The 19309-nt window shown below is 50.9% G+C and overlaps 8 protein-coding genes across 8 annotated transcripts; 4 read left to right on the forward strand and 4 right to left on the reverse strand.

Moving 5' to 3' along the window:
- Positions 1–6: 6 nt before the first annotated feature.
- Positions 7–1465, forward strand: trm8 (tRNA (guanine46-N7)-methyltransferase). Its single transcript, XM_025529293.1, has 3 exons — positions 7–303; positions 414–601; positions 695–1465. Exons 1-3 carry the CDS (start codon positions 128–130, stop codon positions 1384–1386), a joined length of 1056 nt encoding a protein of 351 aa, XP_025389859.1. The 5' UTR covers positions 7–127; the 3' UTR covers positions 1387–1465.
- A 251-nt stretch (positions 1466–1716) lies between these two features.
- Positions 1717–3759, reverse strand: BO83DRAFT_241997 (vitamin H transporter). The gene is made up of 6 exons (XM_025526970.1): positions 3357–3759; positions 3179–3295; positions 2986–3113; positions 2501–2931; positions 2037–2447; positions 1717–1981 (listed from the first exon to the last, which is right to left on the reverse strand). The coding sequence occupies exons 1-6, from the start codon at positions 3533–3535 to the stop codon at positions 1841–1843; spliced, it is 1407 nt and encodes a 468-aa protein (XP_025389860.1). The 5' UTR covers positions 3536–3759; the 3' UTR covers positions 1717–1840.
- A 747-nt stretch (positions 3760–4506) lies between these two features.
- Positions 4507–6762, reverse strand: BO83DRAFT_309637 (LIM domain protein; the record flags this gene model as incomplete). Its single annotated transcript, XM_025527401.1, has 2 exons — positions 4507–4827; positions 4882–6762. The coding sequence occupies 2 exons, from the start codon at positions 6760–6762 to the stop codon at positions 4507–4509; spliced, it is 2202 nt and encodes a 733-aa protein (XP_025389861.1).
- Positions 6763–8657: 1895 nt separating this feature from the next.
- On the forward strand, positions 8658–10691 carry BO83DRAFT_335328 (MCT family MFS transporter). Its single transcript, XM_025528406.1, has 2 exons — positions 8658–9195; positions 9265–10691. The coding sequence occupies exons 1-2, from the start codon at positions 8974–8976 to the stop codon at positions 10573–10575; spliced, it is 1533 nt and encodes a 510-aa protein (XP_025389862.1). The 5' UTR covers positions 8658–8973; the 3' UTR covers positions 10576–10691.
- Positions 10692–10717: 26 nt separating this feature from the next.
- Positions 10718–14022, reverse strand: BO83DRAFT_416163 (exosome catalytic subunit DIS3). Its single transcript, XM_025534681.1, has 2 exons — positions 13763–14022; positions 10718–13710 (listed from the first exon to the last, which is right to left on the reverse strand). Exons 1-2 carry the CDS (start codon positions 13956–13958, stop codon positions 10805–10807), a joined length of 3102 nt encoding a protein of 1033 aa, XP_025389863.1. The 5' UTR covers positions 13959–14022; the 3' UTR covers positions 10718–10804.
- BO83DRAFT_242045 (carbon-nitrogen hydrolase family protein) lies at positions 13753–15511 on the forward strand. The gene is made up of 5 exons (XM_025526971.1): positions 13753–14265; positions 14348–14440; positions 14525–14808; positions 14866–14941; positions 15003–15511. The coding sequence occupies exons 1-5, from the start codon at positions 14137–14139 to the stop codon at positions 15357–15359; spliced, it is 939 nt and encodes a 312-aa protein (XP_025389864.1). The 5' UTR covers positions 13753–14136; the 3' UTR covers positions 15360–15511.
- BO83DRAFT_377342 (uncharacterized protein) lies at positions 15348–16457 on the reverse strand. Its single transcript, XM_025530961.1, has 2 exons — positions 15967–16457; positions 15348–15841 (listed from the first exon to the last, which is right to left on the reverse strand). Exons 1-2 carry the CDS (start codon positions 16212–16214, stop codon positions 15754–15756), a joined length of 336 nt encoding a protein of 111 aa, XP_025389865.1. The 5' UTR covers positions 16215–16457; the 3' UTR covers positions 15348–15753.
- A 263-nt stretch (positions 16458–16720) lies between these two features.
- BO83DRAFT_242111 (bifunctional ATP-dependent DNA helicase/ssDNA endodeoxyribonuclease DNA2) lies at positions 16721–18728 on the forward strand. Its single transcript, XM_025526972.1, has 2 exons — positions 16721–18665; positions 18720–18728. The coding sequence occupies exon 1, from the start codon at positions 16907–16909 to the stop codon at positions 18527–18529; it is 1623 nt and encodes a 540-aa protein (XP_025389866.1). The 5' UTR covers positions 16721–16906; the 3' UTR covers positions 18530–18665; positions 18720–18728.
- The last annotated feature ends 581 nt before the right edge of the window (positions 18729–19309 follow it).

Here is a 19309-nt window from a genome sequence, read left to right on the forward strand (position 1 = left end):
TTAGAAATTTCCGCAACCTCCGCAGCACCGCACCGCACCGCAGCCCCCACCTTCTCAATAGGTTTCTCCAACAAGTCTCTCGCAAGTTTGTTTTTTCAATCACCCTCAATAAATCCTCAGATACGCAATGTCTCAACCTCCTGCTAAGCGCCAAAAGCGCGCCGAGTACCGCAAACAAGCCGCCGAAGCGGTCGTCGCGCAACCGGATGAGTCCGCCCCCGTGGGCCATGTCAAGCTCCCTAAGAAGAAGTTCTATCGTCAGCGGGCGCATGCGAATCCGTTCTCGGATCATCAGTTGAACTAGTATGTTGACATTGTCTTTTCTATTCTGCCATGTGGGTAGGGCCAATGGCATGGTGGAATGGAATGGAATGGATTGAACGTCTCGGGCTAAACTTTTCTTCTCTGTATAGTCCCCTCAGCCCGGCGCATATGGACTGGGCATCGCATTTCCCTGCTTTCGTGAACCCCGACGCCACGCAGACGAACCTGATCGGAACGAGAAAGTTGCTTAAGGATGTCGAGGTCGTAGACATCGGATGTGGATTTGGTGGGTTGCTTGTCGGTCTGGCGGGGTTGTTGCCGGAGACATTGATGGTCGGTATGTATATATCTTATCTACATCTTTCTTTCTCACACAAGTCATGGATTGTGGAATGATCTGAACTGAACTGAACTGAACCTTTCAATTTAGGTATGGAAATCCGCATCGCCGTCCTCGAATACCTAAACACCCGTATCCAAGCTCTCCGCGTGCAACAACAGCACCAGCAACAAAAGACACAACAACAGCAACAACAACAACAATCACAGTCTCAACCTACGTCTTCGACTTCCACCCCTGCCCCTACCGCCGACGCTGCCGACGCTGATACTCCCACCGATGCCCCGGCGCATCCCGACCCGAACGCCAGCGCGGCTCTCGTCCCCGGAGGATACCAGAACATCTCGGCAATCCGGAGCAACACGATGAAGTTCTTCCCGAACTTCTTCAACAAGCACCAGCTGTCGAAGATCTTCATCTGTTTCCCGGACCCGCACTTCAAGGCGAGGAAGCACAAGGCGCGCATTATCTCGGAGACTTTGAATGCGGAGTATGCGTATGCGCTGCGCCCTGGTGGTCTGTTGTACACTATTACGGATGTGGAGGAGTATCATCATTGGATTTTGAGACATTTCCGGGATGAAAGTGCGGTTGAGGAGGCGGAGAATGAGGGACCCACTGTTAAAGAGTTGTTTGAGAGGGTGTCTGAGGAGGAGTTGGAGAAGGATGAGTGTGTGAAGGTTATGAAGGAGGCGACGGAGGAGGGGAAGAAGGTTACGAGGAATAAGGGTAATAAGTATGTTGCTGTGTTTAGGAGGAAGGAGGATCCGGAGTGGGCCTGATTTCTGTGTTTCTGTTTTGGCTTGTATAGATCTATGGCGTGGATGTTTTGTTGCGAAATCAACAAAAGTTAATTATCATATATACATGGTTTGGATAATATTTTGTTTTGACATGTGCTCGTATAGTCTTGTGGGTGTGTTGCTTTCGATATATATTACAATGTCAGGGATGGCACATTGTAGAGTGGCTGAGTCTGGCTCAGAGGAGACTTCTATAGTGCAGCAGAGTGGTGTTGGACGTTGATTGCTCGGAATTTGTGTCTATTTAAAGGGAAAGGGCCCGAGTTTAGGGAATACTATAAAACAACACATAGCTCTCGAATGCTAGCTTCGTAAAGCAGGTACTTGTAAATGTACTTTCACAGGCTAATAACCCTAACATCATCTCCATCATGTCGTTAGTACTTCATTTCTCTATGCTAGCAATGAGAGAGCCCATGACCAGCATGAAGCATCACGTATGGCTGATGGCAATCGCGCGCCGACGAAACCAGACGTGTATCACAAGAAAGACTACCACTCCGAGAGCAAGCATTGCGGATATCACCGAGAACCCCATGATATACTTCGGACCGTCGGAGGAAGGGAACAAGTACTGTTGCCAGTTAGTCACCTGAATGCCAACAACAAAGACCCAAGATTGTTCATACCGAGCCGTATATTTGGGCTAGATTCCCCAATGCATTTACTAGCGCAAGGCTGACGCCTCTTACTTGCGGGTGCATGTTCGCAAATGCAGATGACGCATACGCAAGGGTGCCTCCATTGGTTGCCCACAATCCGGCAGCCATAAGTACGAGAAGGACATACCGTGCAGTATAGTTGTATACAACACAAACTGCAATGGAACAAGCTAGCGATGCACTCAGCCAGCCAGCAATGACAAGACCTCGCCATTGGGGAATTTTGTCGCTGAAGTATGCGGTGATGGCGGTGCAGACAAATGCGACTGCGTAGATCGGTACTGTCAGGAAGTTCACCCTTTCAGTGGATGAATCTCCGAAAAGGCCCTTCACGAGTGTAGGGTAGAAGTAGGACAGTGTGCTAGAGCCGACTATGACCTTTTTGAAGTTAGCGTTGTGGCATCATGCGTATGCCCGAGGGGTTACCATACCATATATCCGACCACAAATCCCCAGGTCCGCCAATCCTTAGCCGACTCGACAACAGCATTCCAATGTGACAATTCCGGGCTGTCTTCGGTCAAAGATGTGACATTGTCTGTCGCTAGCCGTGCGATAGCCACATGTCGCTCTCGTTCTGATAAGCGCCTAGAGGTGGCCGGAAAGTCGGGCAAAATGAAGGCACATATGATCGCTACTCCCACAGTTGCAGATCCCTCCACAATGAACAGCCATCTCCACCCTCTTATTCCATGAACTCCCTCTAGACCCTGGATAATACCTGCTGCTAGTAAAGATCCAAACGCCCCTGAAAGAATTGCAGCAGAAATGTAGACACCAAATCGCTTCGATTGTTCCGTCCGTTTGTACCAAGACGAGAGGACAAGAAGGACACCAGGTGCGAAGCCCGCTTCAACACAGCCTACCAAAGTCATAAACATACTATCACCACGGACAAGTCAGTAAGATGCCTTACCAATCAGTGCGCGCAATACCACAAGGTGTTTGTAGTCTTTTATCACGCCCATCACACAGGTTAGTGCTCCCCATATTACCATGATACCAGTTAGGAACAACGATGGGCGCGTGTGGCTTAGTACTAAGCTATATAGTTGAGTAACGGTCAGCACTAGTGTGTGAGAATTCCGGGTTATTGAAGTGGAACGTACTTGCTGGGAACTTCAAAGACAACATATCCGATGAAGAAGACAACCAGAGCAATCGAATATTGGCCGGATGTCAAATCCAAATCCTCCTGCATACCCGAGATCTTTGCGTTACCGATACTGATATAGTAAGACTAGTTAGGCATTTATAGCAATATGTAGGAGGATTGGGGGTACAGACTTGGTCCGATCCATGTAGGAAAGGAGGTACATGATCCATATTGTTGGAAGCAAAGTCAAATCAACCTTCCGCACGAGGGCCTTTTCCTCCTCGGGAGAGAAAGGCGAGGTAATAACATTCTCTATCTCCTCTGAAAGAGAGGCGTCACACTTGAGCTTGTAATCCGAATCTTCTGCCATTAGGGACTGGTGCGAACAATGATTAAAGCGACTAATGGAGTTAAAGTGTCATTGAGAGATGAAGGAAGTGTTGGGAATACTTGGTTTGACAGGCCTGCCTACATGTCACCCACTAGACCATCGACTCCTTGCAGGTTATTTATGCTGCCCGCTCAGGGCACAACGCCTATGCCGGCATTGCGAATAGGGAAACGATATGGTGCTGTAGCTGCCATCGTTCGACATGGATCAGACGTCATCCGAAGGACATTGCAGCAGCTAGATCTCCCGATCCCCGCGCAAGAGCCGTATCAATCTATAGATGGTCGTACATGCGGATTTGATGCGATGACGGCAATGGAGACGCGATCCCCGCAAAAGCTCGGAACCCCCCGCAAAGCTGGGGTTGACATCCAAGCGTCTCCGTCTTGCCGAACTAGATCCAGGTGCCTCGACTCGAGGCACTCGTATGACACGCGAATCTTGCCAAAAAGTCAAGCTGCCTAGTTGCCCATCTAGGAAATGGGGAAGGCTAGTTCAATGGAATCACACCCTCGCAGGCAAGTTGCCGCGAGACGGAGAGAAGCCTCGAGCCGAGATGACAAGACAGTCAGCCTTCCTTTTCCGGAATAGCCCTGGTCCGGCTCTAAAACTATGCAGGCAGCCTGAATTAGTACTGAGAGCCTTCAGATTAGGGGTTCTTTGTGGTTGCAGCTAGCAAGATGCAAAAAATGTGTCCTTTAAACCATTCACTGTCATAAATTCACCTAAAGTGTACGCTATCGTAGACTCCCGCTGGATGCTATGCAATTCACAGGTCGCAACAAATAGGAAGAAAAAAAAACAAATTGGGAGACGTATATGAAAGACAATTGCCATATAACCTTGGATGATGCATTTTGTCAAGCGCACTGCGCTCAACACTATGCAGATGGCCACAATGATCATGTCACTGGCGTCAGTCATCAGCCATCATCCGACAGATACCCACATCACGGCGACGCCTTCAACCGAATACCTTCACATCTTTCACAGACAGCCAATTGGACCGGCCCGCCGATAATGCGCCCCTTGGCTGTCTTTCTCGGTTCCCCTTCTCGGACGAAGTAACGACCGTCGGGACCAAATCCATCCCCGCACTCGTGGCAGACAAAACAATCATCATGCCACTGCCCTCCAACTGCACTTATCACAACATCCTCCAACACTGGCTTCTTGCATCCAAGGCACCGAGGAGCTGTGCGACGGGAGTGGCACTGCAAGCACCATGCAAAGCCATCCTTTTCTACGAAAGGTGTGTCTGCGTTGAAAGGCTAGAAGAGGTATGTTAGTAGTCATCGATTACAAAATAGAGGGGAAGACCGTACATCACCGCACTCGGCACAGAAGAAGTGCCCGACGTGCCACTCAGCTCCACAAGCAACGACCACTTCTCCCTCTATCGGGGTTTTGCAGCTCTTGCACCTTGGACTGAATAGCTCATGGAAATCAAGGTGGCAGTAAAACCTCAGTCCATGGGCTTCTTCATCATCGCTGGAAGCCTGCGCGAGACGTTCTTGGCGTTTCACTTCAGGTTCCTCATAGAATGCAACACACTCCAGAGCAGTTTGGCAATGGTGGCACACGAAGCACTCGGGATGGAAACGTGAACCCGCAGCGGTCACAATCTTTCCCGAGATTGGAAGAGAACATGCCTCGCATGTTGCGGTGGGAACGCCAGAGCGGCTATAGGTGGATAGCCACCGACTCTGCAACCCTGCAGTGGGTTTTCTCGGGGATCGCCTGGGAGCTTCGTTGTTCTTGGGTGGGCTTGACGGTGACTTCCCACCAGTACTTGTGCTCTGGGATGGTCCTGCCATCTCAGAGATAGTGGGCTCTTTGTCGTCTGGCAAGTTGATAACCGGGATTGACGGTGCCTCGGATACCTCAATAGTGGGAGCAGCAGGCTCGAGAGAAGGCACGTCCGGCGTTGCATCCCTTCCCTTGAAGCTATCTCGGTTGCGCGGGCTTTGCGCCTCAGTTGGCTTCCAAGTCGGATCGAAACTCACGATCGGCCGACCAGCACGATCACTCACAGCGGTTGGCATCGGTAGGCGAGTGCTCCGATCTTTGAGTTTCTTGCTAGTAGCTGCTCGAATGTCATCGCTGCGGATTTCTAGGCCATTCTTCATAGGGGACTCTTGCTCCTCAACCTCAGAGCCTGCCGTAGGAGGTTGTGGGAGCGGGTCGTTCATTCTATACTCTGGATTCCTTGACTGGCTTGGAGGGTTCTTATGAAGTTCAAAGCGAGCCAGCTTGTCCACAAAAGGAAGGCTACTGAACCGACTAGGTAGAGGACGAGAACCGCGAGGAAGAGCGTTGCGTGGCTTATTTCTCAAAGCCGAAGAGTCCGACCTTGAGAAGTCCGGCCGAGTGTTCTCGTCTTTCTGAGGCGAAAGCTGAGGCTCTTCGTATATCTGGTCGTTTGGATTCCTAAAGATGCCTTTGGATGAATCTCTACCGATATTCGCCAAGCCCAGCCCATGGCTGCTGCTGGTATTCTGGGCGGACACTTCGTCCCGCGGCAACGCAAAGTTGACTTTGAGGTTCTTCCGTAGAGTCCCGTTCTTTTTAGGGCTGGGAATATCCCTTCCCATGGCAGACTCCTGCTCATCATGTGCCGGGCTTTCGTCCGACTCTTGGATGCTGCTAGGACCGTTGTAGCTTATAGTCGATCCCTGGTAGGCAAGACGACGACTGCCCCGTCGTGGAGTAGGAGAGCCCAGCCTCTCGCCACGCGAATACTGACTATTCCTATCTGGGCTTTTCTGGAGCGTGTCCAAATCGGGATTGTGATATGGTGCATATGGGTTCTTATAGGGAACACCGGGGTTCTGGTGCATCCACACCAGCTCGGTAGCTTCATCTTGTGCAGCTGCATGGAGCTCGACGTCATCCTCCAGGTCCATCTGTTGTAAGGCATCTCGCAAGGACTTTGCCTCTTCCTTCTCTATACGCCGTTGCGGGCTTTCACGATAAGCGGCGCTTGGGGAGGTAGGAAGAGCGCGGCTGTAGGCTCGAGTGGGTGAGATATGCTGCCGTACGGGGACTGTTCTTGGTTCCTGGACCAACGGTCGTCCGATAGGGCTGCCCATTGTGCCTCGAGATGAAGTTGGCTTATGGTTAGAAAGTGAGCTGGTGGCCCGAGGATGCTCGGTCTCAGCTGCTGGTGTGCTCGAGTGCATATACGAATGTCCATACGACGACATTGCAGACGCTGCTCGTGGAGGGAGATCCTCCCGAGTGTCAGAGGACGATCCAATTGATCTCGAAGGAAGCGGCCTGGATCCGCCGGGGCGGGCAGGACGATTTGTCCGCAGATCTTTCAGATAGGTCGCTGTTACGCCAGGAATTAATAAATGTTGCCATGTCAACCCACAGCCGGCCGCCCGGCCAACACCCTCGAAAAGCGCAGACAATGCTCTGACTCAACATCGCAGCAGCGTAAACACGTACCGATCTGATCATTGGACATGTAAGTTGGACCGGGAGGCGAGACCTTGCGCTGGCCGTCCCTGGCCTTGTGAAGTTGAGGCCTATGCATCATAGTGGCCATGGAGGTTGAACCTGAGAGATCATACCAAAGGGGTGATATCAGGAAGGGGTAGGATGATGAGTTGGCTCTCAGTCGCAGAGCTATGAAGTAAGTGTCTAATATAATCGAATAGAGCCAATGAGATTCAAATGGGTGGCTGGGCAGTGGGCCAGGTATGGAATCAACTAGAGAGATCGGATCTGCCCAACTAGATCCGCTTTCCTTGCTTGAGAGCGATAAGGCGTTGTTCTTACAGGGTTAGAGAGTTAGCGCGGCGACGGAGGTAGTAATTAGTGAGTAGTTAATAATGATTAGTTTCAATGAGCTCATGGATACTAGTTAGTACTGAGTGACAGGCAGGGGTACAGATGGGAAAGACAAGACGGACAGAAGCTATGGCCAACAATCCCTCCCGCCAAGGGACAACAAAGCACCCAACCAAACACTGCAAACATCAGGTTCCGGTTCTCAAGGCAACGCGGGGCCGAGCTGACTCATCGCATCCCACAGTCTATTCCTCTTTTGGTAGTCACGTTGGATAACTGGCTCAAGTCTGATAGAGCACTACTAGTATGTAGCACTGGGTGCATTTAGTCCTCTTATCTGCTCCCTCTGAAATGAACGGGTTATATGTCCGTCTGCATGGGTAGGAATGGCAATGCAAAATCAACTGTGGGTCATTTATGCAGTCCTTTGGATAGGACACATTGACCAATTCGCGTCGTTGGATCCCTCAGATCGAGGAGTTATGCCTCGCAGTATGCGTCTGTGTAACCTGTCTTGGTACAACCAACTCTTCTTCAGTGGATGCTACTGCCCTAATAACAAGTACAGACTCACGAGAAGGCTACATTGTCTGGTGCACAGCATCAATACCTTAGCGAGTCCGTCTCACTTTACTACCGACGGAAGTAACAAAGCCTCTCAACTTTCCAGCATGAGAGGACCGTCAATCAATGTGCCTGAAGATTATGGGCATATATACAGCCCGAACAGACAAGACATGCTTGTCGGAATAGTAACAAACTCTGCAAGCGTAGAAATCTAGCACATGAGGCGCGTACAAGTAATGCGATAGCAAGTGATGGAATCGTAGGCAGCTGTGTCCTTCTGTAAATGAAGCTGGTGGGAGCTGCTAACGTGACATGAGATGGAATATTCTGCCATAATTATTAATCCAAAGTGCTACAAGGATGAAACATGGGTACTGCTAGTCCTTATCACGCACTTCCCCAACGTTAGCTACTAGTAGCTTAAGGCAGGAGCATGCACATGTATGGATGTCCAAGGACGACCCAAACGGAATACCTGAACACATAGCATCAAATATACTACACAGTTGATTTATCGCCGACAGATCTATCTAACCACTTCATATGAGCCTGCAGCTCAAACCAATTTACTCTCATGAGTGGATCGCCTCGTGTTCCCCCAGACTCCGCACGGGTCAATCGGCACGACGGTTGCGCTAACTGGACCCATGGGCGCTATCTTCCTCAATCCTGGATGGATTTAAACCCAATCAACGAACCAGTCACAGACTGACTTTCTCGGACTAGTCACCGAACCGCTTATGGCCGAGGGCTCACTAACTGGTTCGTATGACCGAGGATCTTGTTTCTTTCGGGGTCTCTATGACACATCGGCACTTTTAGGCCTTCGGTTTTCCTGGACCCTTGCCATAAAACCGGCGCCATGCGGTTCTTCGATCTCTATCCCCGCTCGACTTCTGTTTTGCTCTACCACTTGACTTTCTTGGCTACTGCTGGAGGCTTCATGTGAATGTTCGATAGCGTCCTCGATGCCGTACCTGGAAGTTAACAGCTGTAGTCTAGAGCAGCGTGCTATATTCTCCTGACCTATTTTAGTTTTTAGTTATCTCGAAATGGGAGATAATACGCCAATCGACATCATCCATTCTCGAGATTACGATGAGACTCCAAACCTAGATCCCCTGTCGCAAGTACAGGAGCAACAACAACAAGAATCGGCTCCCAAAGATGCGGAGACCAAATATGAGCAAGACGTCGTACCAGACGGTGGCTATGGCTGGGTTTGTGTCGCTTGCGTCTTCTGGATCAATGCGCACACATGGGGAATCAACAGCGTTGGTTATTCCAGATCATTTGCTCCGATACAAGGACTAACACACACACGCACTCGTCCCGAGATCTAGAGCTACGGCGTCTTTCTCTCCTACTACCTCTCGCACAATGTCTTTGCCAACGGTTCTGCCCTGGCCTACGCCTTCACCGGCGGTTTGAGCATTTCTTGTGCCCTCCTCGTAGCTCCTCTAGCCACACACCTTATCCACATCTGCGGAACCCGCCTAGTTCTAAACCTCGGAGTCTTCTTCGAAACCCTCTCCCTAATCGGCTCATCCTTCGCTACCGAACTATGGCACATCTTCCTTAGCCAAGGCGTCTGCTTCGGCTGGGGAATGGGCTTCCTCTTCGTCGGAAGCGTAGGCATAACCCCTCAATGGTTCCACCGCCGTCGCAGTCTAGCAATGGGCATCAATGCAGCCGGCTCGGGTATAGGGGGACTAATCTACTCCCTAGCCGTTGGCGCCATGATCCCCCGACTCGGCCTAAGTTGGGCATTCCGAATCCTAGGAATCATCGCATGCGTCGTCAACCTAGTATGCGCCAACCTCCTCAGAGACCGGAACAAGGACATCGGAAGCCGTCACCACGCCTTCTCCCTACCCCTACTCAAGCGTCCCGAATTCCTCCTCTTCCTAGGATGGGGCATCCTCAGCATGCTAGGCTACGTCGCCGTGCTTTTTAGCCTCGCCAACTTCGCCCTCTCCGTCGGTCTCTCCTCCCATCAGGGCAGTATCGTCAGCGCCCTACTTAACCTCGGTCAGGGCCTCGGGCGCCCCATCGTTGGCATGTTTAGTGATAAGCTAGGTCGGATTAACATCGCCACGTTCCTAACATTCCTCTGTGGTTTGTTCTGTCTGGTAATCTGGATCTTCGCTCGCAGTATGGGCGTGGTCTGCTTTTTCGCTGTCCTCGTCGGCACTGTTGCAGGAACCTACTGGGCCACCGTCACCCCTGTGCTGGCGGAAATTATCGGTCTACGGGACCTACCTAGTGGGTTGAGCATTACGTGGCTGGTTTTGGTACCGCCCACAACTGTGTCGGAGGCTATTGCGCTTGTGCTGAGGGATAATGGATCTACGGACTCGGTGTATCTGAGAGTGCAGATCTTTACGGGGTTCATGTACATTGGTGGTGCGGCGTGTTTGTGGCTCGTGCGAGGATGGAAGATAGGGGAGCTTGTGCGGTCTGAAAAGAAGGAGGGTGCGGCACCTGGTGTGATGGTTCCGGCTAGTATAGAGAAGAAGGATGAGAATGATACTGCACAGAAGGGAGAAGAATATGATCCTTCACCTGGGATACCCGCATCAGGAATGAAGGAGACTCAAATCTGGTCGCCATTTCATTTGCTGCGTCAGATGGTGGCCTTGAGGAGAGTCTGATCAGTCTAGACGAGAAAGAACAGAATACTACAAGAAACTAGACCAGATAGCATAGGATGTCTCGAATACTAGATTACTATTCGAGACTAGCATAGAAGTACATAAAAGGCATACATACATACATACAATGAATCTACTTAAAGCACCGATGGACGCCTTCTAGTCATGGTAAATCTGGCAAATCAGAAAGATTGTAGTCATGTCATTAACTTAGTAACTTTTCTCCAGTCTAGGCATCGCTTCCCAGAATCAGGATTCTAACCCGCCTCTTTCCTGCGCCGCGACCACCTTCTTCCTTCACGGAGCTGACGTTGACATTGACCTTCTGGAACAGTTCCACAGACATGCTGGGCCCCGACTCGGAGTTTCCTTTGTTGGAAACGCGAAGAGTGTACTCTTCATTGTCGAAGTCGCTCTGTCGGCGCGTCACCAGCTCCCGTCGCTCGTCGACGGTGCGAAGAGCAGCGTCATCCGGAAGGACGAAATCTTCCAAGCGAACCACGCCCTCGATACCGAATCGCGGAACGAATACAACAACACCATTTTCGAAGACACGCATGACGTAGCCCTCCTCTTCAATGCCGCCGTCCACGCCATCGGCTGCCATCTTCTCTCCGCGTGCCTTGAGTGCCTGTCCAACGTAGTATTCGATACTGGCGCGGCCAGCGAACTGGGCATTGCGATGACGGTAGTTGATGTTCCGGCAGATATCTTCGAGTCTGTTCCGGGTCATCACTCCCTCTACGACGGCGCGGCCATCTTCGCCCTCATAGCCAATTGCTGACGCGAGTTGGCGGTGGACTAGAAGATCTGCGTAACGTCTGATGGGGGAGGTGAAGTGCGTGTAGATGGGTGAGGCTAGACCGTAGTGACGAAATTCGGACTCTGCGTGGGCCCCCGCGCAGAAGTACTCTGCAGATGTCATGCAACGGGTGGCGAGAATGCGGACAAGGGTGTTGAAGAAGGGGTTCTTCTCGTCAACACAACGGTCAAGGGAGTCGGCGAGGGCACGGGAGCTGGACACGTCCAATCTCATGTCGCGCTTCTTATTGAGTTGGTTGATAAGCTCTTCGAAGTTTTGCGGGGGAGGGGTGGCGTGGCGTCGGAGCATGGCGGTCTGAGAGAAGGTGCTGTAGATCTTGGAAGCAACTGTAATGTTGGCGTGAAGCATGAATTCCTCAACAAGACTGTTGGTCTCGAGCATGGCCTTCGTCTTAACATCCGTGAGAGGATCGCCCACCTCGTCGTTGTCGGTTTCGATGCGGACTTCTGGCGAGGCGAGGTTCAGCGCACCCGCGTCCATGCGCTTCTGTCGGAGGATCTTGGAGAAGCGGAGCAAAGTGCGCATGCTTTCGGTAAGTTCGTCTTTCTGCGTAGCATCATCAATGCGCTTCTGGGCCTTCTCGTAACTGAAGGCTTCACGAGAGCGAATGACCGATTTGGTGAAGTCTGCAGATACCACTTCTGCGTTGGGCGTCATCTCCCACAAGACGGAGAAGGCGTACCGCTCGACGTAGGGCTTGAGGGAACAAAGGTCTGTACCGAGAAGATGGGGCAGCATATCAATACGCTTGTCGACTAGGTAGACTGTTGTTCCACGGAGACTGGCCTCCAGGTCCATTGCATTGTTCGGCTTGACGAAGTGAGAGACATCTGCAATGTGGACACCGACTTCGAAGTTGCCGTTCGGTAATGGCCGTGCATGAAGCGCGTCATCAATATCTTGACAGCCTGGGGGGTCGATACTGCAGATGAGAAGATCTCTCAAATCCCTCCGTCCCTTCCAGCCAATATTATCCTTGCTAGCAGGTACCCTCCAGTCATGACCCTCGGCGGGAAGACAGTCGAGAACAGCCTTCGGGAATGGCTTGTACTGAACGTCATACTCAAGGAGCAGAGCCTCTGTCTCCGCACCCTTAGTCTCCAGCTCCCCTAGTGAGCGAATGAAATGGCCGGTGGGGTATCGGGAATCGCGATCCCAGGCATCGATGGTGACAAGAATACGTTGACCCATAAGATCACCAGCTTGTCTAGTACGAACTCGGATCTTTGGTACACGCTTGTCCATAGGGAGGACGAAGACGGTCTGCTGACGGCGACCGCTGCTAGCCTGAGCACCTGCCGAACCGGCATCGACATGCCCGACATATTGACGCCAGTTGCGTTTCATGACTCCAACCACCTTGGCTGTCGGTTGCGGCTTTCCCTCCGAGCTTTTTCCATGAGCTTTCCTGACCTCTTCTTGCAAGGCCTTCCGTTCTCTCTCCGACACCACCGCCTCGGTATCATCGGTATCAGGGTTGTCGTTCTTGGTGACCGCCTCCTCATCGACAATCTTGGTAGATGGTGACTTCCATTGGTCCTTGGGAAGTACTTCAATAACAACAACATCCCCAGAGATGGCTCTGTTACTGTTATCACGACCCAGAATGAGCAAGGGCTTGTCGAACGCCGGAACATTGACAGAGCCCTCCAAATAGTTGTAAGGCGAAACATTGAAGACTCCCTGGTGCAAAGTTCCAGCTCTAATGCCTGTCATAAGCTTAGACATCGAGTAGTATTCGGGGTAGAAAAGTTCGCCGCGTGCGCCCTTCGCTTCCCTTGCCTCCCGAGACTCGTTGATCATATCAAGTAGCCTATCCGAGTCCTCCAGGCCAGACACATAGTCTGACAGTGACAATGCGGTCACATCTTCCTCCTTTGCTTTGCGCAAGTTTTCCTTGTCGTCCGTGATGACAACGATAGCCGGGATGTCGTTCTTCTTCCCCTTCTTCACCGTGGTCTTGAGATGTTCGGCATACCACTTGGCCACTGTTCGCACAGCTCGGTCATTTCTGTCATTTATCGACTCTTCGGGTCCTCTCCGGACGTGGGTCTCCAGTCGGAACTCGTTGAAGAAGAGATAGAACCGCTTTTCGTCGGTCTTGATCAGAGAGAGCAGGCGGTTGTAGAGGGGTAGGGACTGGTTCTTCAGTTCTTCGAGGACGGTTTGGAGGATAATAACATCATAGAAGGCTCCGGTATGTTCGAAAAGATCCATGCCATTCAGCAACGCATTGGTATCGGGGACAAGGTAGTGACCGCGGGGGAAAGCGCTGGTGCCCGCGGGCTGCTCCGAGAGCACGAAAGGCGTGACTGTGTCGCATTAGCCATCAAATTGAGCAAAAGTTCGATCTGCTTGTCTCACTATTTCCATTAGCATCCGCTGGCGCAGTAGAGGCGCATGTCGAGCAAAGCTTGGACGAGCAAGGAATGTCTTGTCTGAGGTAAAGTTCGCGAACGATCTTTTGAACTTTTCCGCTTTTCGTGGATCTCACGAAGACTTTGCTGGTGACATTTGCTGCCTGCGGATTCGACGAGAAATCACGCCGTAAGCTTTTCATTTTGACTGTATAGCGACCACACTCCTGGCAGGTCGTTGTATTCTGCAACCCAGATCGTTTTTTCAGGCCGTTGATGCACTCCGTGACGTTTGCTCAGATCTGGATCCGCTCTTGCTGAAGCGGGATCCAGACGTTGGACCGATTCGGGAAAGTCTGCCGAGTGCCGACGGGCATCGCCATGGGCTCTCTCTTGATAAGCATGCTATGTTCCGCCATCAACCTTTGGGTCCTCCGTAGACTTTCGACTCTTTTTTTCTTTTTATACAGAATCCAAGCGGCTAGTAGCTTCACAAAAATGGTTCTCGCAGTAAGCGCTTAATGCCTCAGTAGATGGCTTTTCATTATGTCTGCGGAGTTCTCACTGATATGATATATTTCTCTCATCACAGGCCGTGGGGCAACTATGTTCAACTGGAAGTCTAGCGGCCAACTTGACGCAATGCAAGACGCTGGTACGCAAGGCAGCCGCAGCTGGAGCTAAGGTAAGTTCATACAGTATTTGTTCGCCCACAAGTCATTCACGCTTGATTATCATCAGTATCAGCATCGATTTAACAAATCAACAGGCATTGTTTCTTCCCGAGGCTGCGGACTATATCGCATCATCGCCTGCAGAGACTATCTCACTGGCACGCTCTGTACAAGACAGCGAATTTGTACTGGGTCTCCAAAAAGAGGCACAATTGGCCAATCTGCACATCAATGTAGGGATACACGAACCGGCGTCGAACGGTAGGATCAAGAACACCCTCGTTTGGATCAATGAAAAGGGCGACATCACACAACGCTACCAGAAGGTCCACCTATTCGATGTGGACATCAAGGGTGGACCAGTACTGAAGGAAAGCGCGTGAGTTTAATAAGTGGATGCGGTTTGATCGAACTTGGCTAATGTCAAATAAAGGAGCGTCGAGAAGGGGATGGAGATACTACCGCCTTTCGAGACACCCGTTGGGCGAGTAGGCTTGTCTATTTGTTTTGATGTAAGCCGGAAGCAGCCAACTTATATTGCAATGCGTCTTGCTCACGTTTAACCTTACACAGCTGCGCTTTCCTGAGATTAGTCTGGCTCTCAAAAGACAGAACGCCCAAATCATCACATATCCATCAGCTTTTACGGTTCCTACCGGGACAGCGCATTGGGAGACCCTTTTACGCGCCAGAGCTATAGAAACGCAGTCCTATGTGATTGCCGCAGCCCAGGCCGGGCCTCACAATGAAAAGAGGAGAAGCTATGGACATTCCATGATCGTTAATCCATGGGGCGAAGTTGTTGCCAAGCTTGACGATGAATACCAAGAGCCGCAGATCGCGGTTGCGGACATTGATCTAGATCTCCTTGCTAAAGTCAGGAGAGAGATGCCGCTACTCAGAAGAACGGATATATACCCAGAAGTATAGATGATCGTGGCATTTGACTCAGTACATACGATATCTGTAACTGGTACACAGTACATACTATCATTACCGTTTCCTTGTTGTATAACACCAAATGATAGGTTGCTATCCAGTGTGAACGTAGCCGAAAACCGAGATACACATCATACAACCCATGTGTAAGGTACAGACATCTATTTCTCCCGTTTTTGAAACATTGCAAGCATGTCAACGAAAAGATTCAGGATATAGAATGACAGATACACGCAGGAAATTGGAGGCGAACAGTGAAATGAAATAGAAAAGCCCTGTCTAGGGTCGGACGTAATGTGCCTATTGACACCACTCGAACGAAGAATGTTTTCCACGCCCGACCGCTCTATGTACAAAGTACAAGATATTTCCGGACCAAAGCACCTTACTTGCGCTGGACCTTGTCAGGGTCCTCCAAAATGCCTTCGGCCTCCAGCCGCCGGCGAGCCTCTTCCAGAGCCCATGTTTGTATCCTGTGGTCATGTCAGCATCTAATCCTCGACTCTGCTAATACAGGGAAAAGTATTGTCGTGACGCGCAGAAAGATCTTAAGACAATCCACTTCGGCTGTCACACGAGGGAGAGGGGTTGAACATACGAAGTGTCTGGCTTGAAGACGTATGCGACACCGGCAACGAGAAGACTGCCGATGAATCCATAGTACCACATGTTCTCCCAGCCCTCCTTCACATACTTCTGGCCGGGCTTGAGGCCAAACAGGTAGCCGGTAGGAGGGTCATAGTGGTCACCGCGGAGGTTGCTGCGGGTCGAGAAGCCCTGGATGTTCTGGGCCCGGCGGGGGACACAGCGAGCGCGAAGGCAATGCGACAACGGACGAGCGGACATTGTGAATGTGCGGAGGGTCTGTTGTAATTCAGAAACCCCTAGTTTTCAACGTGGATGATAAGGGACAGGCGGTGGCGGGTGAGGATCCCTGTCGGGTATGGCGAGGCAACGACCGCTGGATTGGTATGCCGAAATTAGAAATCCGTTCGACCAGCGACGACAACAGTCGACCCAATTGAGTGATTTCAAATATCACTACTTTCGTTGGAGCGGCAGGAGCGGCAGGTGGAGGGGTGATGTGACGGTCAAGCGGTTGATGTTCACAGAAGCCGCAAAAGGCCGATGACTGCTGGGATTCTGCCGCTAGGCCCGAACAGGCAAATTTCCCTGCCGCCTTTCGGCCTGATGTCACAGGCATTAATTAGTACATGCCTGAGGCATAAGCACTCGACGCGCGACGCGTTCGAGACCAATTAGATTGGCTTATCGCATATCGCGCATCGGCATTGCTACTATTGCGTGCATCGAACCAACTCTGATCTGCATTAGCACTCTGTCTTGAACCTGTCACTTATGACTCGCCTGGCATGGAATTCTGATGTCAGTAGATAAACTAAAGGTAACTACCTATTGTTCGCGGTCATTCGAATGATCGAGGATCCACTTGACATACTCTTGCTAACCGCCTAGGCCTTTCTTCTCGAGATGCCCCATTGCCCCCCAGCTCCCGAAGAACGCCAACTATAAACACGATGAACACAGACAACGGCTCGCACAGGGTATCTTCGCAATCACGGTCGAAATTGAATGCTTTTCGGTACAACCAACAGAATAGACCAACTCCTGACAAGCCCCCTCAGAAGACTAGCTTAGCACCTGGCCATGCGAACAAGGAGAACCAGACGTCTTGGTTGAATGGAGTGACGGAACCCGAGAAGTCGAATGGAAATAATCAAAATCAAACAGCAGAGGCAGCAGCACCAAAGGCACCGAGAGAATGCCCTCACACTCCAGGAAATAGGATCCCTCTAGCGGACCTTATCAACAATGCAGAGGATGCTTTCATCCATGCTCCTATGCCGGAATTTACCCCAGAAGATTACGTTGTTTGGCAGCATGTGCCCGCAAGCTCAAATCCTGATAGAATGTCCCAGACGCCTGCACATGGTAAAAAGCGCCGCCACAGCTCATCCCCGACTAGCTCTCCCCTGGCAGGGACTTCGAAGAGCAGGCGTAAAGGATCTCTTGACTTGCAGAATTCTCAGACACTCCAGAAGACTCCGCAGCATGACCTCGCCGCCGACCTGTGGAACAGCTATGTGAGCAAGACCCTTGCCAACGGCAATGGTGAGATACTTCGACCGCGCTTCACAAATCTCCTCTCTTCTTCCCCGCAAACGCCAGCGTCAGTGCGCACCAGCCGAGACTCTTCAGGTCTTAGACGATCAAACAGCTGTATGGCAGAATGGCCCAGTTCAAAAGCCAAGCGAAGAAGGATCGACAAGGAGAACTTTGGTACAGGACGAAGCATATTCTCAAGGACAAGGAGCAATGTTGTCAACTCGGGAAACTATCAAGGCCCCAAGATCAGTTCTCTCGTGGAGGAAATCGAGAAGACGTTGAAAAAGGCACCTGTGCCGCTACCGGACACAACTGACTCGTCTCCTATACCAGCACGCAACCAAGGCCGGCGTAGTAGGTCAAAATCCCCGACAGAGGATAGAAAGAGCCAAGCTCAAGCCTCGAAGAAAACCAGCCAAGTGCAAGAGCCCAGAATCATTCATGCTGCCCCTGAAGACAGGAAACCGTTGGAAGAGTCCTCATCGGATTACGGGGACGATGAATTTGACCAGGACTTCTTCGATCTCGCCGAAGCCTCAATGGATCCATTTGTGGATGTCGGTTCCTCTCACCTTAAAGACAAAGCTCTGAGTGACGGACTTGCGAAAAATGAGGCTTCGACAGAGGCCTGCGCCTCAACTAAGGAATGGAGAGAGACTGGTGCAGTGACTATGAAAACTAATGTGGATAAACCGACTAATGATGTTGATACCCTTGATGCTGATGAATTTGACGATGATTTTGATGGTCTATCGGACGGTATGGAGGATCTTCTCGCTCAATGCGAAAATTCGCAGAGCACGGATATGGCAAAGCCTGTTTCTACGGGGCCAGCAGCTTCTAGACAACCAATTCCCGGAGCAAAATCTGGCTATTATCCTAACGCGATGTCCGAAGTATCCACTCAGAAGAAAGGAGAACAGGATGCATCTTTTGGTGATGAATTTGACGATGATGGCTTGGATATAGAGGCCATCGAACAATCCATGATGCATTCAGGAGCAGATGCATCAAACGATGTTTGTCATTCTTAGTGGGTTCATGTGTTACATACTTACTAAGCCCCATATATAGAACGTTAGAAGCCGACAAGCCATCAAGCGTTACCTGATTGTTGATATTGCCGAGTCTGCGTATAAAACCCTCAAAGGGCGCGTTCAGCCAGAACAGGTCAGACATCATTGAGAATAACAGCTTTGCATTGCCACTGACAGCAAGAAATAGGTGCTTTCTGTACAAGATGAGAGGACGAAGGAAAAGAAAGTCGTCATCCTTCGAGAGTCCTGGTGCGAGTGCCCATGCGTCAAGGAGTCATACATTCACTTAATCGGAGATTTCGATGCCACAGGACATTGCATCGTGGATGATTCTAGGAACATGGTCATACTCCATCCGGACCACCTGGTCTCTGCAACTGTCGTAGCAGACTCAATTAGTTGCCAGCGCCGCGCCGTCTTGCAGGATCGTATCAAATACACGTCCGATCTAGGAAAAGCGCAAGTCTTTGGGAACATTTTTCATGAGGTGTTTCAAGAAGCAATCAAGCTCAACAAATGGGATACGAACTCGCTAAGGACTCTGATTGAAGGCGTTACTGTCAAGCGCATCGAGGATCTATACCTGATCCGCATGACTATTCCGGAGGCCGTTGAATATATCATGAGTCGAATACCGGGCGTGCAAGCCTGGGCAGAGCGGTTCCTCAGGGTAAAGCCAAGTGTAAGTTACCCGGCCTCAAATCGTGGTAGTGGTACTGACTGAATTAAAGGCAGAATCATTGGTTGAGGATCGTGGCAGCTCTAAGATGAGTTTGA

This window comes from Aspergillus eucalypticola (assembly GCF_003184535.1).
Source record: "Aspergillus eucalypticola CBS 122712 chromosome Unknown BO83scaffold_8, whole genome shotgun sequence".
Taxonomy (NCBI): Eukaryota; Fungi; Ascomycota; class Eurotiomycetes; order Eurotiales; family Aspergillaceae; genus Aspergillus; species Aspergillus eucalypticola.